The 16,714-nt window shown below is 46.4% G+C and overlaps 1 protein-coding gene across 2 annotated transcripts in view; it reads left to right on the top strand.

Moving 5' to 3' along the window:
• The window catches only part of SLC4A9 (solute carrier family 4 member 9), an 82,093-nt gene that overhangs the window by 22,159 nt on the left and 43,220 nt on the right, over window positions 1-16,714 (top strand). For both annotated transcript variants that reach the window (XR_002095554.1, XM_019506593.1), the window contains exons 5-11: window positions 2,261-2,418; window positions 5,488-5,575; window positions 5,922-6,076; window positions 6,593-6,709; window positions 7,624-7,798; window positions 11,731-11,864; window positions 13,171-13,442. Coding sequence is in view for 1 of the 2 variants with exons in the window: in XM_019506593.1 (XP_019362138.1) it covers window positions 2,261-2,418; window positions 5,488-5,575; window positions 5,922-6,076; window positions 6,593-6,709; window positions 7,624-7,798; window positions 11,731-11,864; window positions 13,171-13,442 (1,099 nt within the window). In the remaining variant the exon portion in view is untranslated. The remainder of the gene's footprint in view (window positions 1-2,260; window positions 2,419-5,487; window positions 5,576-5,921; window positions 6,077-6,592; window positions 6,710-7,623; window positions 7,799-11,730; window positions 11,865-13,170; window positions 13,443-16,714) is intronic.

Here is a 16,714-nt window from a genome sequence, read left to right as displayed (position 1 = left end):
AGATTTGAGATCTCTTGATGGAGTAGTGTGAGAGGGGCTTAACCATTGCTGCCCATGCTGAAATACTCAATGGGTGCATCTACACACCATTATGGCGATGTTGTTACTGCGCTAACAGCCCCTACTGTGCCATAAGTACAGCACACGATTATTTTCAGTAGCTACTCTGCCGTAGCAGTGCACTATAATGGGGGAGTGCCCCAAATAGAGGGGAAGATATTTAGCTACCGCGAAGTAGCTACTGGTCACATGTAGATCCCCGTAGTGCATTGATACGGTGACATAATGTTATATGTAGACATGCCCCATGAGTAACTTAAAGAGCGCAGCCTCCAAGGCTAGGGACAGACATTCAAAAAGTCTGAGCTTGAATTGATTCAATATTTGCAGGTTAGTCTAACCTGGCTAGGCTAAATCAGTTTTGTAACCGAACAGACATCCCAGAAATGCAGGCACATGCCTGCAGTGGCTCAGGCTAGAAGCTAGGGAGTGCTAGAGCAGCCCTCCCTTCCTTCCACAGCATGGGACTAAGGGGTGTGTGGCCAGGCTCTGACAGGAGCTCTGATTAGCCCAGCAGGGAATTGATAACAGTGTTTATCACCCAATTAAGAAAACAACAGAGGGACATTACCAGCTACCTGTTGATTCTGCCTGTTGATTCAGCAGGGACTGTAGCCAGCACATGGTCTGCTAGCTAATACACAAACACCTCCTCAGCAAGGCAGAGGGGAGTGGGGAACTCCTGCTTAGCAGGGAACTATGATGGGAGCAAGGAAGCAGCCTGCAAGTCTCTGGAGCTCCAGCCAGGGAGCAGAGGGGAGGGACCAACCCTACTATGGAGCAGAGAGCCCTGCCCTGCCCTGCCCAGCCCAGCCCAGCCCAGCCCAGAGAGCATGCTGGGATTCTGGGGGTGTCTGGTTTACCTTAAACCAGCAAGGGGTCTGGGACAGATATTGCATAAACTGGTTTGAGCCAAAACAGTGAAGTCAACCAGGTTTATCTCAAACCAGTTTCAGCCATTCTCAAACTGGTTTATGTGCACTGAACATCTGTTCTGGTACAGGTTTAAACCAGTTTCTGATCACTTAAATCAGTGTATGTGTAATGTCTGTCCCTGGCCCAAGAGCTCAGCCAGTCAGATACCCTTCATCAACACTAAGAGCCAAATACCATTTCACCTCTGCATGTCCAAGTGTCACTTATGTAGCCATAGAAGAGCCATCTTCAGTGCTTATGCAAACTTTAGATTCTGTTTCCCTGGCTCTGCCCCCCTGGAGCAAAAACCATCCCACTGCTGTTTATCCATTTCATCCAATGACTGTTAGATGTAAAATGCAGAAACATGCTGCAGAAATATGATGGCCACTTACATGGCTAGGGAAATGGCACTTAACTGTATAAAAGCAAAATAGGATTTAGTCCTAATTGACCTTGAAATTATGTTCACAAATGTAACTGCCTCGTGTTCACACAGCTCGTAACAGGTCATGGAGGTTTAACCCACAAGTGGTGCCCTTTGACAGCCATTTGTGACATGCAGGGCTACAGCCTTCCTGTATGCTATTCCTGGGGTTGCCTGTAATGCTTTGATCTTAAGCAATTTGGGAGGCAGTCCTCAATTAATCCAGAGCAACACTAGATGCCGCTGTCTGCTCTAATCATCATGGGGCACCTCTAGATGAGCCAATCAATAGCACTGCCCTGTTCCCTGGGCTTGCTAGCTCGCCAGTTAATCCAACAAAGTTAATGCCCTCAGATAATCTCTTGTATTAGGCTGATATATCAATTAATGTTAAACCAGGACCTTGCCTGCTGTTTCTGGCATCTTCTTTACCAGAAATTCTGTTTAAGTACAATAATGGTCCCAGGTATAAACCAAATATAAACAGTCCCCACACAAACAATACCAAATCAGTCCTCAAAACAGAGTGCCTTTGTTTCAGGGCCTTGCTCCATTCCTGCTGATTGATTGATCCCAGTTACTGTCCATAACAGGCCTGCTCACAGTTTCTTCTTCAGTCTCCACCAGAGCTCCTATCAGTTTTCTTGCCTGGATCAGACTGACCCTCTTAGCTGCAGGGCTGGATTTATATGCTTCCTAGGCCTGTCTCTTCCAGGTTCCATGTAAAACAGTTTATCTTGAAGGCGTTATGTCCCTTATCCCCTCTTCCTCCATAATGGGGTAGAGGCTCCTATAACACAGATTATTTTGTTTGCTGCTTTCTGGACAGCTGGACTACTAAATTTCGTTTCATTTCAGCTAAAAAATCCATTCAAGAAGAAGATCCCAGCTGGGGCTGAAGTGTCGAACATTCTTGCTGGAGAAGTCAACTTTCTAGATAAGCCATTTATTGCCTTCATCCGACTGAAGGAGGCAGTGGGACTTGGGGCCTTGACTGAGGTAGCTTTCCCAAGCAGGTAACACTCGAACAGAGAACACCTCTGTAGAGATTCTTGGGCCTTTTCTTTTTCCTTCCTATCTCTTCAATTCCTCTGCATATCACACAGCCATGTCCATGGTTTGGAGCACAGAACTGAGGTTCAGGATTGGTAATATAAATTAGAATTTTACTTGCTGAGAATTAAGTGTAAATCTTTGAGAAAACCAAGCATAAAGCCTCCACTGAATTCCCTAGGGAGATGTTCTTTCTTAATGTAGCTTATCATGACATCAAGTTAGGAACTGATCTTGTGGGTATCACTTGGTAAGAGACACACTGTGGAGAATCTCACAATTCTCCTCACTACTGACTTATTTCCCCACCCAAAACTGGGTCTCTGTCAGTGGGTGTGACATGTCCTATAGCTGTTCCTGAGAGCTGTTACCTGCTTCCTTTGTGTTCCCCTGCCACACTTTGATGTAAAACAAATAGAGGGGAAGCTGAGTGTTGCAAAAAAGGAAAACAGAGCTCTCTTAACGGGGAGTACATGGTTTTCACAGGGATCCACCTTCCCTACACCCTGTCCTTACCCCACCTGCTGGGCTGGACCTATGATCTTTCAAGTATGCCCAAGTATTTTGACCGCTGGCTCACCCAATTTCCCACTACTTATTTAGACCTTTCCAAGTCACAAATTCCTCAGGGCTCAATTAATCCTTATTTACGCCCCCTTAATTTATATGTACACTCTAGACCAAAGGGGTCCTTATTTATGGCTACTCACTCTGAGATTCCAGCATCAATCACTAAGTCCTTGTACTTCCTTGATTGATGGATTTTTCATCAATTGATTAATTCTTATTTATGCCTCCTCAATCATATATTCACTGTCCTCAAACTTATCAAATCAGTGAGCCTTCTTTAGTGATACCCTTCAGTCAGTCCCACCATCGCCAGACTGTCAGTTTAATAAACTGGCTCCCAGACAGGCTTCACAGCCACTCCCTGCGCAGAGAGGTTTACCTCATGTCCGAGCCCCAGCATAGGTGGGCTGAGTGGCTGACACTTCTCCACTAGTTACTCTTCACCGGCTTCTGCTCTGACTGCCCAAGGCTTGTCCCCAGGCTGGGACTCAGGTTCGTTGTGCTCCTGGACTCTCTCTGTGCCTCTGCACAGAAAAGTACCACTGTCCTCTGGGAAACCATGCACTCCCCTCTCCAGGGGTGTTATGATTTGGCCCTCTTTTCTTTGGGCCTGCTGGGCCTCCCAGAGGCCAATCAACCACAGCTCCCAAGGCATATGGCTGCCTGCAGCTGAGGCCCACTGGCACTTGAAGGGTTATTCCCAGATGGACTCGCCGGCAGCAGTCGGCCAATGACCCTGGTTGCACTCGGGGTCCTGCTCATAACAGGGGCTGGAGAATGGCTTCCTGTTACAGTCTCCAGTCTTGAAAGTGGCTGACTGAAGGAGACATGGTCATGAGTATCCAGTGGCATTTCTGCTGTTGGAGTGCCTGTCCCATGCGAAACCAAGAAAGTCAAATGAGATCAATGTCACTTTATCCCAATTTGTGTGTCCCTGTCATGCAAATGTATCTTCCTATTAAAGGATAAGTTTGCTGGGAGCTGCTCTGGTGTTGGTGTTGCATATTCATGGTCCCCTATGGGACTCCTAAATTCTACCAGCACCAGGAGCCACATAAACAACTTCCAGGCAGTACAGGGTCTCTCAATCATATTTCACAATCTCAACTCAGGTGAGCTGCAGGGCCCCACCTAAAATACTGACCCTGTTCTGTCAGTCTCTCCTAATAATCTACACTTGGTAGAAGCAACAGATAGGACACAGACAAAGTAGGTCACAATTTCCCACTTGTTGCCAGAATGGAATAACAGGGGCCAGATGGGGCCCTGGAGAGTGAAAACTAGGGGAAAATCCTGCACTGGCCCACAAGGGGCTAAACTAGATGGCTCTCAGTAGTGAAGCTTCTCAAGCACTAGTTGACTCTGTGGTAGCAAACATTTTGCAGATGATTTCTGAAGACTTGGCAGCTTTGGTTTCATTGTGTAAGCAGTGAGCTGGAAACAGGAAGAGGCTGATTAAAAAAAAAACTTTTGCTTTATAGAACTAAGCCCTGTGCTGCTGGGGCTGCAGCTTCTACACAAACCAAACCAAACTGTCTTGTGAACTGTGTGGGATCTCCGTATCAGCACTTTCCTTAGACAGACAGCCCTCTCATCCCTTGATTCCTCCTTCCTTCCAGCTGCCTTGATGGACTGCACAAGGGCTTCATATTTACTGACTGGATTTTCCAAAGCCCTCACCATTGGTCTAACTATGCTGCTGCTAAAGTCAATGCCTTACTACTCCCACTGAATTCTATAGCAGTTTACCATAGCTGACTCTAAGAAACAGAGGCATAATGGGCAGTGTTTGTGCCCTAGGTAAACCTGGCAAGAGAACTGGGGGTGGAGGGGGAGGGTGGCAGGTGAGGAGTGACTGCTGTGCACTGGAAGAGTGGGGATTCCAAGACCAAGGGTGGGTGTGGGACTATTACCTATGCTGGGGACTCAAAAGCAGTCCCTGGCTGCTGCAGTGACAACCACAGCATGGTCTGCTCACCCTGGTTATCGCTCCTACAGCAGCAGAGCTGTGTCCAGGCATCTGGTTGCTACTTCAAAAGCAATGCCATTGGGCTGCTCTTTTTCCAGGGACATGGACTCGTTGGGGGTGGCGACCAATTCTGGTACCTCTCCTAAGCTGGTACCTGGGGCTGATGCCCCAGTTGCCCACCCCAAGATACACTATTGCTAAGGATAGCCCAACACTATTTTACACCAGCACTGTTCACCTTTGAAACACTAGTTCACTAGTCAATGCAGAGTTCAGAGGATAGGTAATGGTAATACATGTACTTCAATCTGACAAAGGCTTCATAAACCACCTTCCACAGCCTGGGGGACCATGTTTTCTTTCAACAGCATCCCAAGACCACCTCAGAGAATGCCTCAGTCTCTGAAACACTGAGTCCTGCCTGTAGGAAGATCTCTGAAAAGGAAAAAAGTAGTTACTCTGGAAATCTGTGTTGTTTCTCTGCTCCCTCTAGGTTCCTTTTCATCCTCCTGGGCCCCAGAGCCAAAGTGAAAGCTTACCATGAGATTGGAAGGGCCATGGCCACATTACTCACGGATGAGGTGAGTCCATATGTCGGGAAAAGTGCTGTATGTATCTAGAAGTTGTATGAGGTTTCAGCATTAGCCCTTTGTTCCCTGTGTGTGAGGTAGGCTAGAAAATGCTAATGGGAGGCAATGGGTGCTCTCACTACCCTGCTAGCACTGCCAAAAGCTGGCTGAGCATGCAGGACATGGTGGGTTATAAGAGTCCTTACTTCCGATCACCTCAATAATAGAAGCAGGACAGAAGTCATGCCCTAGCAGTTCCTCTGCTTATACCTGTGCAGGGCTGGTGCACTTAGTTTTCATCACAGACAGTGGCTGAGCACAGGGATGAATTTGATGGTATAAATGCATTTCCTTCCAGCTCTTCCAGAGAGTTGCTCATTGGGCTCAGGACAGAGAAGACCTCATTGCAGGAATTGATGAGTTTCTGGATGAGCTGACAGTGTTGCCTCCAGGCAAATGGGACCCAACCATCCGAATCCCTCCACCAAAATGCCTGCCCTCTCCACATAAAAGGTACCAAGGGATGAGGACCCAGCAAGCAACTGGGTCTCTTTTTCTAAAGATCAGAAGTAGGCCCAAGGCACAAAGTAAAGCTCAGCACTAGGCATTTAGATCCAGACCAGATCAGCTAGTGCTAGTCAGTGGCTCTTGGAGACTGGGAGATTAAAGTCACCCCTGCTGATTCTGGCCCAAAGAGCTCAGATGAGCTTCAGAACAGGGTGTTCTTGGCAGAGATGTCGCTAATTCCTTTTAAAAAATAAGTGTTGTGTGTGGCCACTACCTTGCCACTGGACCCTTCATTTCATGTGAAGGTAGAACCATTACAGCATTGTCTCCATTTCTGGTTTACTCATGCTGCTGTGGTGCAACTTAGTGCCTCTAGGGTGAGCAGTTGTACTCAGACTCCCAGAGAACAGTCAAGTTAAGAATCCAGTAGTAAAAATCACCAGAGGAAACAGTGTTTGATTTGTTTGTGAAGAGGGTTATGATCTGAAACTGTCCATCTGGATTCCTTTGTGTTTGTCTTAGGATATCTATGCACTTACGGGAATGGAAATCTCACTGCAATGGGAACCTATGTGCCACTGAGGACAGACATGCCCGTGGGCACCAGCATGTCAGTGAAGAGCTGAAGAGAACAGGGAGGTATGCACCCAGCCAAGGGTTGGGTTTTTCTCCAGAATCATCCCCAGAGAAATCTGCTTCACAGACAGGCAGCCAGATTCAGCCCTTGTGTGAATTCAGTAGAACCTGCAGGTGCAGTTCCATTTAGTCAGTGGATTAGTGCCCATTTATACCAATGCTCAGTTTGGTCTTGAACATGGGAGTCCCATAGAAAGTGCCCCATCCTGGCACAGAGTAGATGTAGGTTCATTCCTTGACCTGTTTTTTCTTCCTGTTAGCAGGGCTTGGGGCTCTCTCATGTAGTACTCACATGAGAAACCTGGCCTGGATTTCCATACCACAAGGTGAAGGCACACCTAAGACCCAGATTAAATTTTTGGGCCTAACATTTTATCTTTCAGTGGGTGCCATGCAGCCAAATAAAAGACCTGGGTTGGATTCCTAGGGACAGTCAGAGAAGATACAGTGAGGTATATATGGACTTCATGTTTTTGTGAATGAGTTAGTATGGGGCAGTCTCATGCTTTCATAGTGCCTCACTATATGGGGATTGTCTCTGATGGATGCTTCTAAGACCTGCTACAATACAAATAATAAATAAATAATACTGATGGTGCTGGTTGGGATTTCACTGTAATATGGGAGCTAAAACTGACTTTGGGCCAATAGAGACAAGGCTTTTTTGGTGATATCTTTATCACCAAAAAGATAACCAAACATATAAGAGCAGCCTGAACAAAAGCATTAGGTTCAGTTGCTTCTTTGACCTTGTTGCTTCAGGAGAGGAGGTGGCTCTGCTATTGCATTCTCTTTGCAGAGCTTTCTCACATAAGGCTTGGCTAAGCAGACAGCTTTGCTCCCATGGGGTAGATTGATTGGCTTTGTTCATTATTAATCTCTCTCTTGAATTTCCCTATTTCCATGTTGGCCTGCAGGTTATTTGGAGGACTGGTAAAGGACATCCGAAGAAAGGCCCCTTGGTACTGGAGTGATTTCTATGATGCACTGAACATCCAGTGCTTTTCAGCTATTCTCTATATCTACCTGGCGACTGTTACCAATGCAATTACTTTTGGTGGCATGCTGGGAGATGCTACAGATAACATGCAGGTCTGTGTTAGCCTCACACTCAGACTCCTTCCTGCAGGCCATGCGATATGTTCTCCTCTCTGCAGTTGCTTTATTACCTTTCTTCCCTAGTGAACATTATGTCAAAAGTGGAATATATCAGAACTAAACCAAGTGCTGGCTGCCCTAATGTTAATGGTGCTATGTTTAAGGTGCATATAAGAGTATGTTGTCAGGAAGGGTGCATCAGAAAGCAAAGCTAACACTGAGGTCTCTCCATAATATTATTTGGAGGAAACAACTCAAGTGTTTTCCAACTCACACTCATTAGTTCTCACATGCTGTGTGCATCTTTCCCAATCTTGCAGCTGCTGCTTATGCCTTCAATTACGTACCTACTATGCAACCACTTTGGCCAGAAAACTGGTTGTAACAATTCATGGACAGGGATAACTTTCATTCTCCTCTATGCATGAGATGCCGGGGGGCATCTGCAAGACAAGACAAGACAAAACAAGACAGTTGATATACATATGCATAGTTGATATAAATATGCATCTATTCCCTGGAGTTTATCACTTGGAGAGCTCAAAGCACTTTAAAAAGAAGGATATCATGATTCTCATATTAGAGATGAGGAAATAAAGTATAGGCAAGTAAGTGGTCTTGCCCACAGTCCCATAGCAAATCAGTGGCACAGACAGTAATAGATCTCATATCTCCTAACACTCCCTGCAGTCTTTTATTTTAGCTACTAAACCACAGTGTCTTATTCCTGTATACTGGTTTGCTCAGCATGCAGATACACCACATAGTGCATTTCTGTCTCTCTGAGGAGTGCCTATGGCAGGGATGGCCAACCTGTGCCACACATGACACAAGAGGCATGGGAAGCCTCTGTGTGTGACAAATGGCAAGAGGGGAGGCAACAGGCAGATGGAGAAGGGAGCAGAAAGCAGAGCAGCAGGTCAGACAGGGGAAGGGAATCAGAGTGGCACGCTGGGAGGCTAAGGGACTAATTAGTGGTATGCCTGACAAAAAGGTTGGCCCTCACTGAGCTATGGTATGGGGCATGTGGGTTGAGAAAAGTTGCTTTGGAATAAAGTAGCTAATGAACAGGCAGAACAATAGACAGGAACTGTACCCAACTTGAAATTGCCTGGAGAAACACCAGCAGGGGGCTCTGGTACTCTTGCTAGTACCTGTCAGTCTGCCAATTCCTGTAAGCCAGTGTTTCTCAACCTTTGTAGATTCAAGGCATGCCTTGTTAGGGTTGCCAAATCTGGCTGAAGCTATTCTGGGAGATTTTTTTCCCCAACGTGATGTAATATCATTAATTGTACCATTCAGCCCGTTCACAGTATCAATCTCCCAGATTGCTTTCAACAGTCACTGGGAGATCAATGCTGATTCCAGTAGACTTCTGGCCAGTTCAGGAGGGTTGGCAACCCTACACCTTGTTAGACTCAAGACGTCCCTCAGAAGATGCTAGCTCTTAGTTTTCACTCATTTTTGACTACAGAAAAATAGTAGAGCAATTCTTCTGATGCAAAGAACTCTGAAAGACAACAACAGGTCAGAATGTTTTTAACACATGAATTCCTATTTGAATCTCTAGATTTATCTTGTGAATCATGTCTGCACACCTAACAGTGCTAACATTGCGTGACACCCCATGGCACCCTTGAAAGGATCTCAGGGCACTCCAGGATGCTGCATCACTCTGGTTGAGAATAGCTGCTGTAAATTAACCAGCTGGCAAATCTGCACAGATAAATGCATGCTGGCTTGTTACCTGCAGGAAGGGCACTGTAGGCAGGTGCAGTTGGAGACAGATGTGAATGGAAGGAGAAAGGTTCAGTGAAAAGTGTTCCCTGGAATGACTGAAACTCCTGGCTGAGTTTTGTTTTGTCCCTGAAAGCAGCTGAACAGTACCCTGGATCCAACCAACTGTGAGCTTCTCTGCTGGGTTTCAATGTCACCAATATAACACCACCACAATTCTTAGATAAATTCTACACTCCTTTATAACCTAAATTAGAACCATGGCTCAAGCCTCTACCAGATGACCTAAATCCTCTCCTAGTTACTTAGGAGCAGAGCAAGTGTCTTAGAACCCCTTTGGGCAACAACACACATGCAAACCCAGTTCATTACTCTGACACTGCAGAGTTCACATTTAGCACAGAGATGACTGCCCAGAGAACTCACTTGCCTTGGCCAGGTCCTCCTGCCTAAAGAGTCTGAGCTCATGGGCCCTTCAGAGTGAGGTGTGATGGACTAGTCTGTGTGCAGAACATTGTGCGTGCTCCTGTTGCCTTGTTCTGGCTCTGGTAATAATCCTCTGTGACCCTGAACCAGTAGCATAATTTGGGCTGGGCAAGTAGGGTACCAGCCCTGGGCCTCCATTTAGTGGGGCACCAAAGTTGCACCTCCCCAGGGAATCTGTGGAGCTGCAGCAGCAGCTCTGCACTGGTTAGGCAGACCACCCTGTGCCAGCAGCAGTCAGGGACTTTGAGTCCTTGGGGCAGGTAGAACCGACCACCCCCTGCGCTTCAGTGCTGTACATTCCTTTGCCCCCCAGCAAGGTTTTGTCCAGGGCACAAAACCTACTAGAAACACCTCTGCCCTGAACTTGTCATTTTAGTTATCTGTGCCCTGGCTTCACTATTTTATGGGAACTGAGAACCCACAGCTTCTGGGAGCTGAGACCAGGTAAGTAAACCTTGGTCAGCACTTTGCAGTGAAGGGTGCTATATGAAGCCCTAGGGTTACTGGCTTCTCTTTTCTCTGGCAGAATAACTCAGCAGCAGGGAGATGGCATACAAGGAAATGGTGGCATATGTAGGAAGAGAAAGATAGAACTTACTCAGCCTCTTGGGTGTAAAATTTTGGCAGTTGTTAATGTTTTGTTTGCGTGACTAGAACTTGTTGGCAGTAGTAACAATAAGTGAGTGAGCAGGACATGAGCCCTAGGCGGTGCCTAAAAGGGGGAGCTCTGGAATTGAGCTGGGGGAAGGGCTCATCTTCCTGGCCCTGGTCCTCTTCTTCTCTCCCCCTCACAACCGTGAACCTTCCCTGTAGTGCCTCCAGCTCCGGCAGTCAGAAGAGCAGAGCAGAGCACAGTAATGGTGGCAGCACAGGGTGTAGTTGGTGGAAGCAGCACAGTGTAGGGGCACTGGCCAGAGGTTCCCTGCTATGAGGCAAAGATGTCACCTCCCTCTTTCGCTGCTGAAAATTGGTTTGTTTTTGGCCATCCAACATGTCTTGGCAGGAAAAAAAGGAGATGACATCTCCCACAGCAGCAGCGAAACTTCAGCCTCTGGTTAGCAGCAGCAGCTAAACCTAACAAAATGATTCATAGTCACAGAGAAAAAACGTCTTAGGCAGAGGCAGCTTAAACAGTGGTGGGCTGAACTTTTAAAGAGAATGGCACCACTCCTGCTAGCAAAGCCTTTTTCCAAGTACCAGCTGCTAATCAATTCAGGCTGACAGAACTAGCACTAGGGGGATAGCTACACTGCAATTTAAGATTGACCCTCATGGCTGTCCTCTGCCAGGAGAAGCAATGTGTGCTGTGGAGCCTTGTCTCTGTGTTACCTTGTGACAACTGCTCGTTACACTTCCTGTTCCTTGAACAGAACCCTTCTAGGAATTAGTCTGAAGACCACTTACCTTTCCTTCTGTGTTTGTTTCTAATTATAACCATTATACATAGAAAGTATAGAAGGGCCAAAAGTTTGGAGTAAGGGACTGTGAGATAAGTGCTGGAAGACTCCCTGTGCTTGTGCCTTGCCACCCTTAGGTGAATTCCTGACACATTGAAAGGAGAAGCAGGCTCCACCTTGGACCCCAAAGTTCAGCCTGTTTTTCAAAACTGAGCTGGACTGCTGCTGGAAAGCAACTTTAGGGGTATTCAGTGTAGCTCAGCAACTATGAACTGATGCTTAGTTGAGTTTGGTTCTGTGTTTCAGGGGGTGCTGGAGAGTTTCCTGGGTACTGCCATTGCTGGAGCTACCTTTTGCCTCTTTGCTGGCCAGCCCTTGACCATCCTGAGTAGCACTGGTCCTGTCCTAGTATTTGAAAGACTCCTCTTCTCTTTTAGCAAGTAAGTAGAGCACTTCTGCAGAATGTCCTTGTCCTGAAGGAATGAACCTGCACCTGGTGGTCTCCTCAAACTTCTTCTAATGGAACTTTCAGCTCTTGGGAAACTGGCTAATCCCCACTTCTTCACATAGGGGTTGCGCTGGGCTAAGGTTTAGGGTTAGAGTTGCATTAAAGGCAGAGGTATTAAACTCATCCTCCCCGGTAGGCCAGATGTGTGATGTGGGACTGGTCTGAGGGATGGATTAGGCCCACGGATCCCTTTCTCCTTCTCAGCATATCTAATCAGATGGATGCTCTTCCTGGTCTTGGACTTGTGCTGTGTGTGGTGCAGCACAGGCCCAGAATCAGCTAGAGCAGGCACCATGTGCAATGCATATCCCAGAGCAGGCACCACATGTGACACAGTCCAGCCAGAGCAGTCATTGCATGCAGCATGGCTGCTGCTCCAGTCAGACTGTACCACAAATGGTGCCTATTCTGGCCTCTCTGGGACCTTCACCCCACACAGTGCAGGACCCAGACTGGCTGGAGTGGCTGCTGAATCAGGTGTGCTGGGGGAGGGAGAGGGGAAGGAGGGGGGTGAGTGGATCCATGGGCAGGATCCATATGTTTGACTGGCTGGAGTGGCTGCTGAATCAGGTGTGCTGAGGGAGGGAGAGGGGAAGGAGGGGGGTGAGTGGATCCATGGGCAGGATCCATATGTTTGACATCCCTCCCTGCTTCAATGGAAGACAATTTCTGTGAGGAGGGGCCACACTGCTACTCTTGGGAGAAGCCAACACCCCCACTGCCCTTATTCCCTCTTCTAGAAACCATCTTGTTCCAGGATCCTGTTTTGACTTAACTCTTTTCTGATGTGAGCGTCCAGATGCCACATACCCCCAACCATTAGGTCACTGTATCCATTCTTACATATCTTGCACCCAGCATCAGAGCAGGGACATATTCTAGCAGATTCATAATCTGATTTAAACTAAAGGACTGGAGATAGCCGGACATGATATCCAGGGTTTCCCAGAGTGAATCCCTAGACACACTGAGATTGGTTCAGCCACTGCTGACCCAGACTTCTAGCTTATTGCTCTGCCTATGGCCATGACATTAGAAGATGCTTTTAAAGCTCAAACTCTGCCTGAGAATTAGACAAATGGGGCCTATTTCCAACTCGATGACTAACTCACAGCATATCTTGGTGTGTAGAAAAGGCATAACTGATGTTTATACAGTACCTTGAGATCTTTGGACAGGAGGCTATTAGAGCTTTTTGGCATACTTTCTGAAATGCTCGGGTTCATTCCTTCCACCAGAGACTACAGTCTGAACTATTTGGAATTTCGCCTCTGGATTGGCCTCTGGGTGGCATTTTTTGGCCTGATTCTGGTAGCTACTGAAGCAAGTTACCTGGTGCAGTATTTTACCCGCTTCACTGAGGAAGGCTTCTGTGCCCTCATCAGCCTCATATTCATCTATGATTCTGTGAAGAAAATGCTGAGCCTGGCTGATTACTTCCCTATCAACTGGAATTTCAGGATCAATGACATCACCCACTACAACTGCATCTGCAATTTATCTGGCACAGGTAAGAGTAGATTTCCTGCATTTGGAGGATCTTTCGTTTTCTTCAGCTGCTGCCTCTTGGCTATAAGGCAATGTGCTTTGGTTAGGAGAGCTGATACAGACACCTCAGTGCAGAAGAAATAATGTTTTTCCATAGTGTTGCTCCACTCCTAAGAGTGACCGTTATTTATTTTTGTATAATGGCTGTAGAGGTCAGGAATCTGCTCTGCAAAATTTTGCATAGACCAGGGGTATGAATTTCACTGGGTCCCGCAGGCTGGATCCAGACTAAAGGGCTTCTCACAGGCTGGATTTAGACAGTGGGGCTTCGTACAGGCTGGGTGACCAGAGCTGTATTTTAGTCTTCAGGACCAACTAAACCCCCTGGTTTTGGCAGCAGGTAAGGGGGAGGCATTACAGGAGGGAGGCATCAAATCTCTAAAGCTCTAAAGTTCTAAGCTCTAAGTTCTAAAGCTGTGCCACATCAGTGAGGATTAGTCCCATCTCCACAGGTACTCTGGCAGCTATGGGGATGAGCCCCATAGGCCAGATTCAGCCCACAGCAATGTGTGTTCCAGCCCACAGGAAGCTCCATGGACCATGTTTCACACCCCGGTATAGATATAAACCTAAGAGATAGTCTTTGCCATGAACAGCTTTCAATCTATCAGGTGGACATAAGCATTAAGAAACAATGAGACAATGTCAGTCAGCAGGACAGGCTTCATTATGGCCTGCACTGAGTTGGCTGAATTACTGATTATAACTAATCCCCCCAAGAACATGACTCTTGCTTTGTTTGTGAATCAGTCTTGAGTTCTGTTAATATATTAGCCCCTCACAGAGATTGGCCAAATAGTTTGGAAGAACTCACTTGCAAGCAACTGCTCCTGCTTTCAGTTCTTTCAATAAGCTAAAGTAATCAGGCCCTTCTGGGCTCACAATGAACTCCGGAAAACCCATGACATACGGGAGCATGGTCACCATCAAAGTGACTGTATAGAAAGGGCATCTGATCACTTTTTGTCAATACCACAGTCTCCAGACAGTGAAACCTGCTGCCATCTCATGTGGGAGATGCAGTGAGCCACATGTTGCTGGAACAATTGTCCTATGGGCACTTCCCCTGCTGTTCAACCACAGCAGATGTCCACATAAGGGATGGTGGCATAAGGAGTGCACTTGCACAGGTGCTCAGGGAGCTGTTACATAATCTAGCCACTAGGGGATGATAAAGAGCCACATTACATAGGCCGGGGTTACTCCTGGTATATTTTTTAGTATAGAATTTAGTTCCCAGGCAAAAGGCAACATTAAAACAGAATGAAGTCCAAGAGCAGGTATCAGTAACTTCACAGCAAAAATGTTTCTGGGATGTTGTAATTGTTTTATACCCAGGATCTATACACCAGGAAGGCTGATTTTAACTCCAGGAAGGCCGATTTAGACCTCCCCCCCCGGGGGGTGGTGCAAGCACCTACTCTGGACTCCTTCAAAAACAGCTAGATTTATTTCTTGCTGGGGTCACTTGATCCCAGCTGACTTCCCACCTATGGTGGCGGGGCTGGACCCAATGATCTCATGAGGTCCCTGCCAGCCCCTAATGTCTATGAAATCTATGAACCCAGTAAATGTGGAGTTCAAGCTGTACATCAGAGAAATCTAAATGTATTAAGAAAGACAACAGCTAAGGCAACCAAACACCTTAGCTCTGCCCTATAGGGGCACAATGAGAAAAAAAGTAGAAAACGATCTGATGTGTTTCTAAATATGCTTTTAATCTAATCTAGGACCATAACATTAAAGAGTCATCCTCCTAATTGCACAGTGATGACAGAGCTTCACAATCCCTTTGGGGCATTTATCCCCTCTTGCACAATAAGAATATTGTGCAAATTTGTGCAGATTGCACCAAGGCACTCAAAGTTCTTTGATTGTCCAGCCACCGGTCTCAGCAGAGCACAAGCACAGACAGTGTCTGGATATTTTCCCAATATTGTATTGTAATCTATTCCCAAGAATAGATCCTGAGTATAAAACAATTACAACATATTACCCAATATTTCTACTATTTTTATAGAGGATCACAGAGATCTTTACATTGCTTCTTGCAGTTTGCTCTTTGATACCTCATCATCTCCAGCCCCATCCTGAGTCTTGTCTAATTTGTTATGAAGCATGGGTTCATGAAATGGGCTCTTGCATGTTTGTGAAGAACCATCCTCCCCAAAGCCAAGACAAACTAATTCACAGGGAAGCCTTGTAGAAATGCTTGGCTCTTTTGTCCTGACCACAGCAAATGGTGTTCTGTAGCCACTGGGTGCCACTTTGGAGAATGGGTTCTCTTGTTGACTCTGCCTCACAGCTTTCTACCATCTCTCATCACTTTGACTTTTCATAAGAATATAGGAAGTGCCACCCTGGGCAGTGCTGGATTTAGGTTTAAGCCACTTAAGATACAGTTTAGGGCCTCACAATATGGGGGGGGCTCTAAATAAGAAAAAAGACTAGATATTTTCATTCTAATATGACAACAATATACATGGATATAGCTCCACAGTTATCATTCATACTGAGTTCATAAATTTGTGCAGAAATAACAATAATTCATCTTAAAATTTGATGAAAACCAATTTTTGTGGATTTTGTGGATTATTTTTATCATATGGGGCCTCTTAAACTAGACATAGTTTAGGGCCTCAGCATGTCATAATCCAGCACTGACACTGGGTCAGACCAATGGTCCATCTAGCCCAGTAGTCTGTCTCTGAAAGGGCAAGTAGTAGGTGTTTTAGAAGGATAGCATATGAACAGGACATGTTGAAAATGAGCCTTCCCCTGTCATACCTTCTCTGGCATCAACTGTAATTGGGTTTGGGATGTCAAAGGATAGCATCCCTTACATTCTATTCAATAGCTTTCTTAGGGTCCAGCTCCCCTTGCTTACAGGTCACCAGCTAACAATTCTGCAGGCGGAAAATAAAACCCTCTCCCACCCTGGCAGGGGCCTTAATTTAATTCCTGTTTGAAGGGAGGAAAGGAGAATTGTCCAGTAAGGCTGGAAGATGTAGGGGTTCAGCAAAACTCTAGCAGATTCAACCAAGGCCTCAACTTGGTCTGTTGACCCCCTCAAACCATAATCTAGTTGACCCGCTCAAACCATAATCTAGCATACCCAGGGGTCTCCTGCTCCTGCATCAGCCCTCTGTCCAAACTCCCAGATACACCTCCCCAATCATCTCCCTGAGGCGCAACTGAAGCAAATCACAGAACCCACATTCCCAGTGCCAGGAT

This window comes from Gavialis gangeticus, unplaced genomic scaffold (genome assembly GCF_001723915.1).
Source record: "Gavialis gangeticus isolate Ggan-Ray unplaced genomic scaffold, GavGan_comp1, whole genome shotgun sequence".
Classification (NCBI taxonomy): Eukaryota; Metazoa; Chordata; order Crocodylia; family Gavialidae; genus Gavialis; species Gavialis gangeticus.
This window is presented reverse-complemented; position numbering and strand designations above follow the sequence as displayed.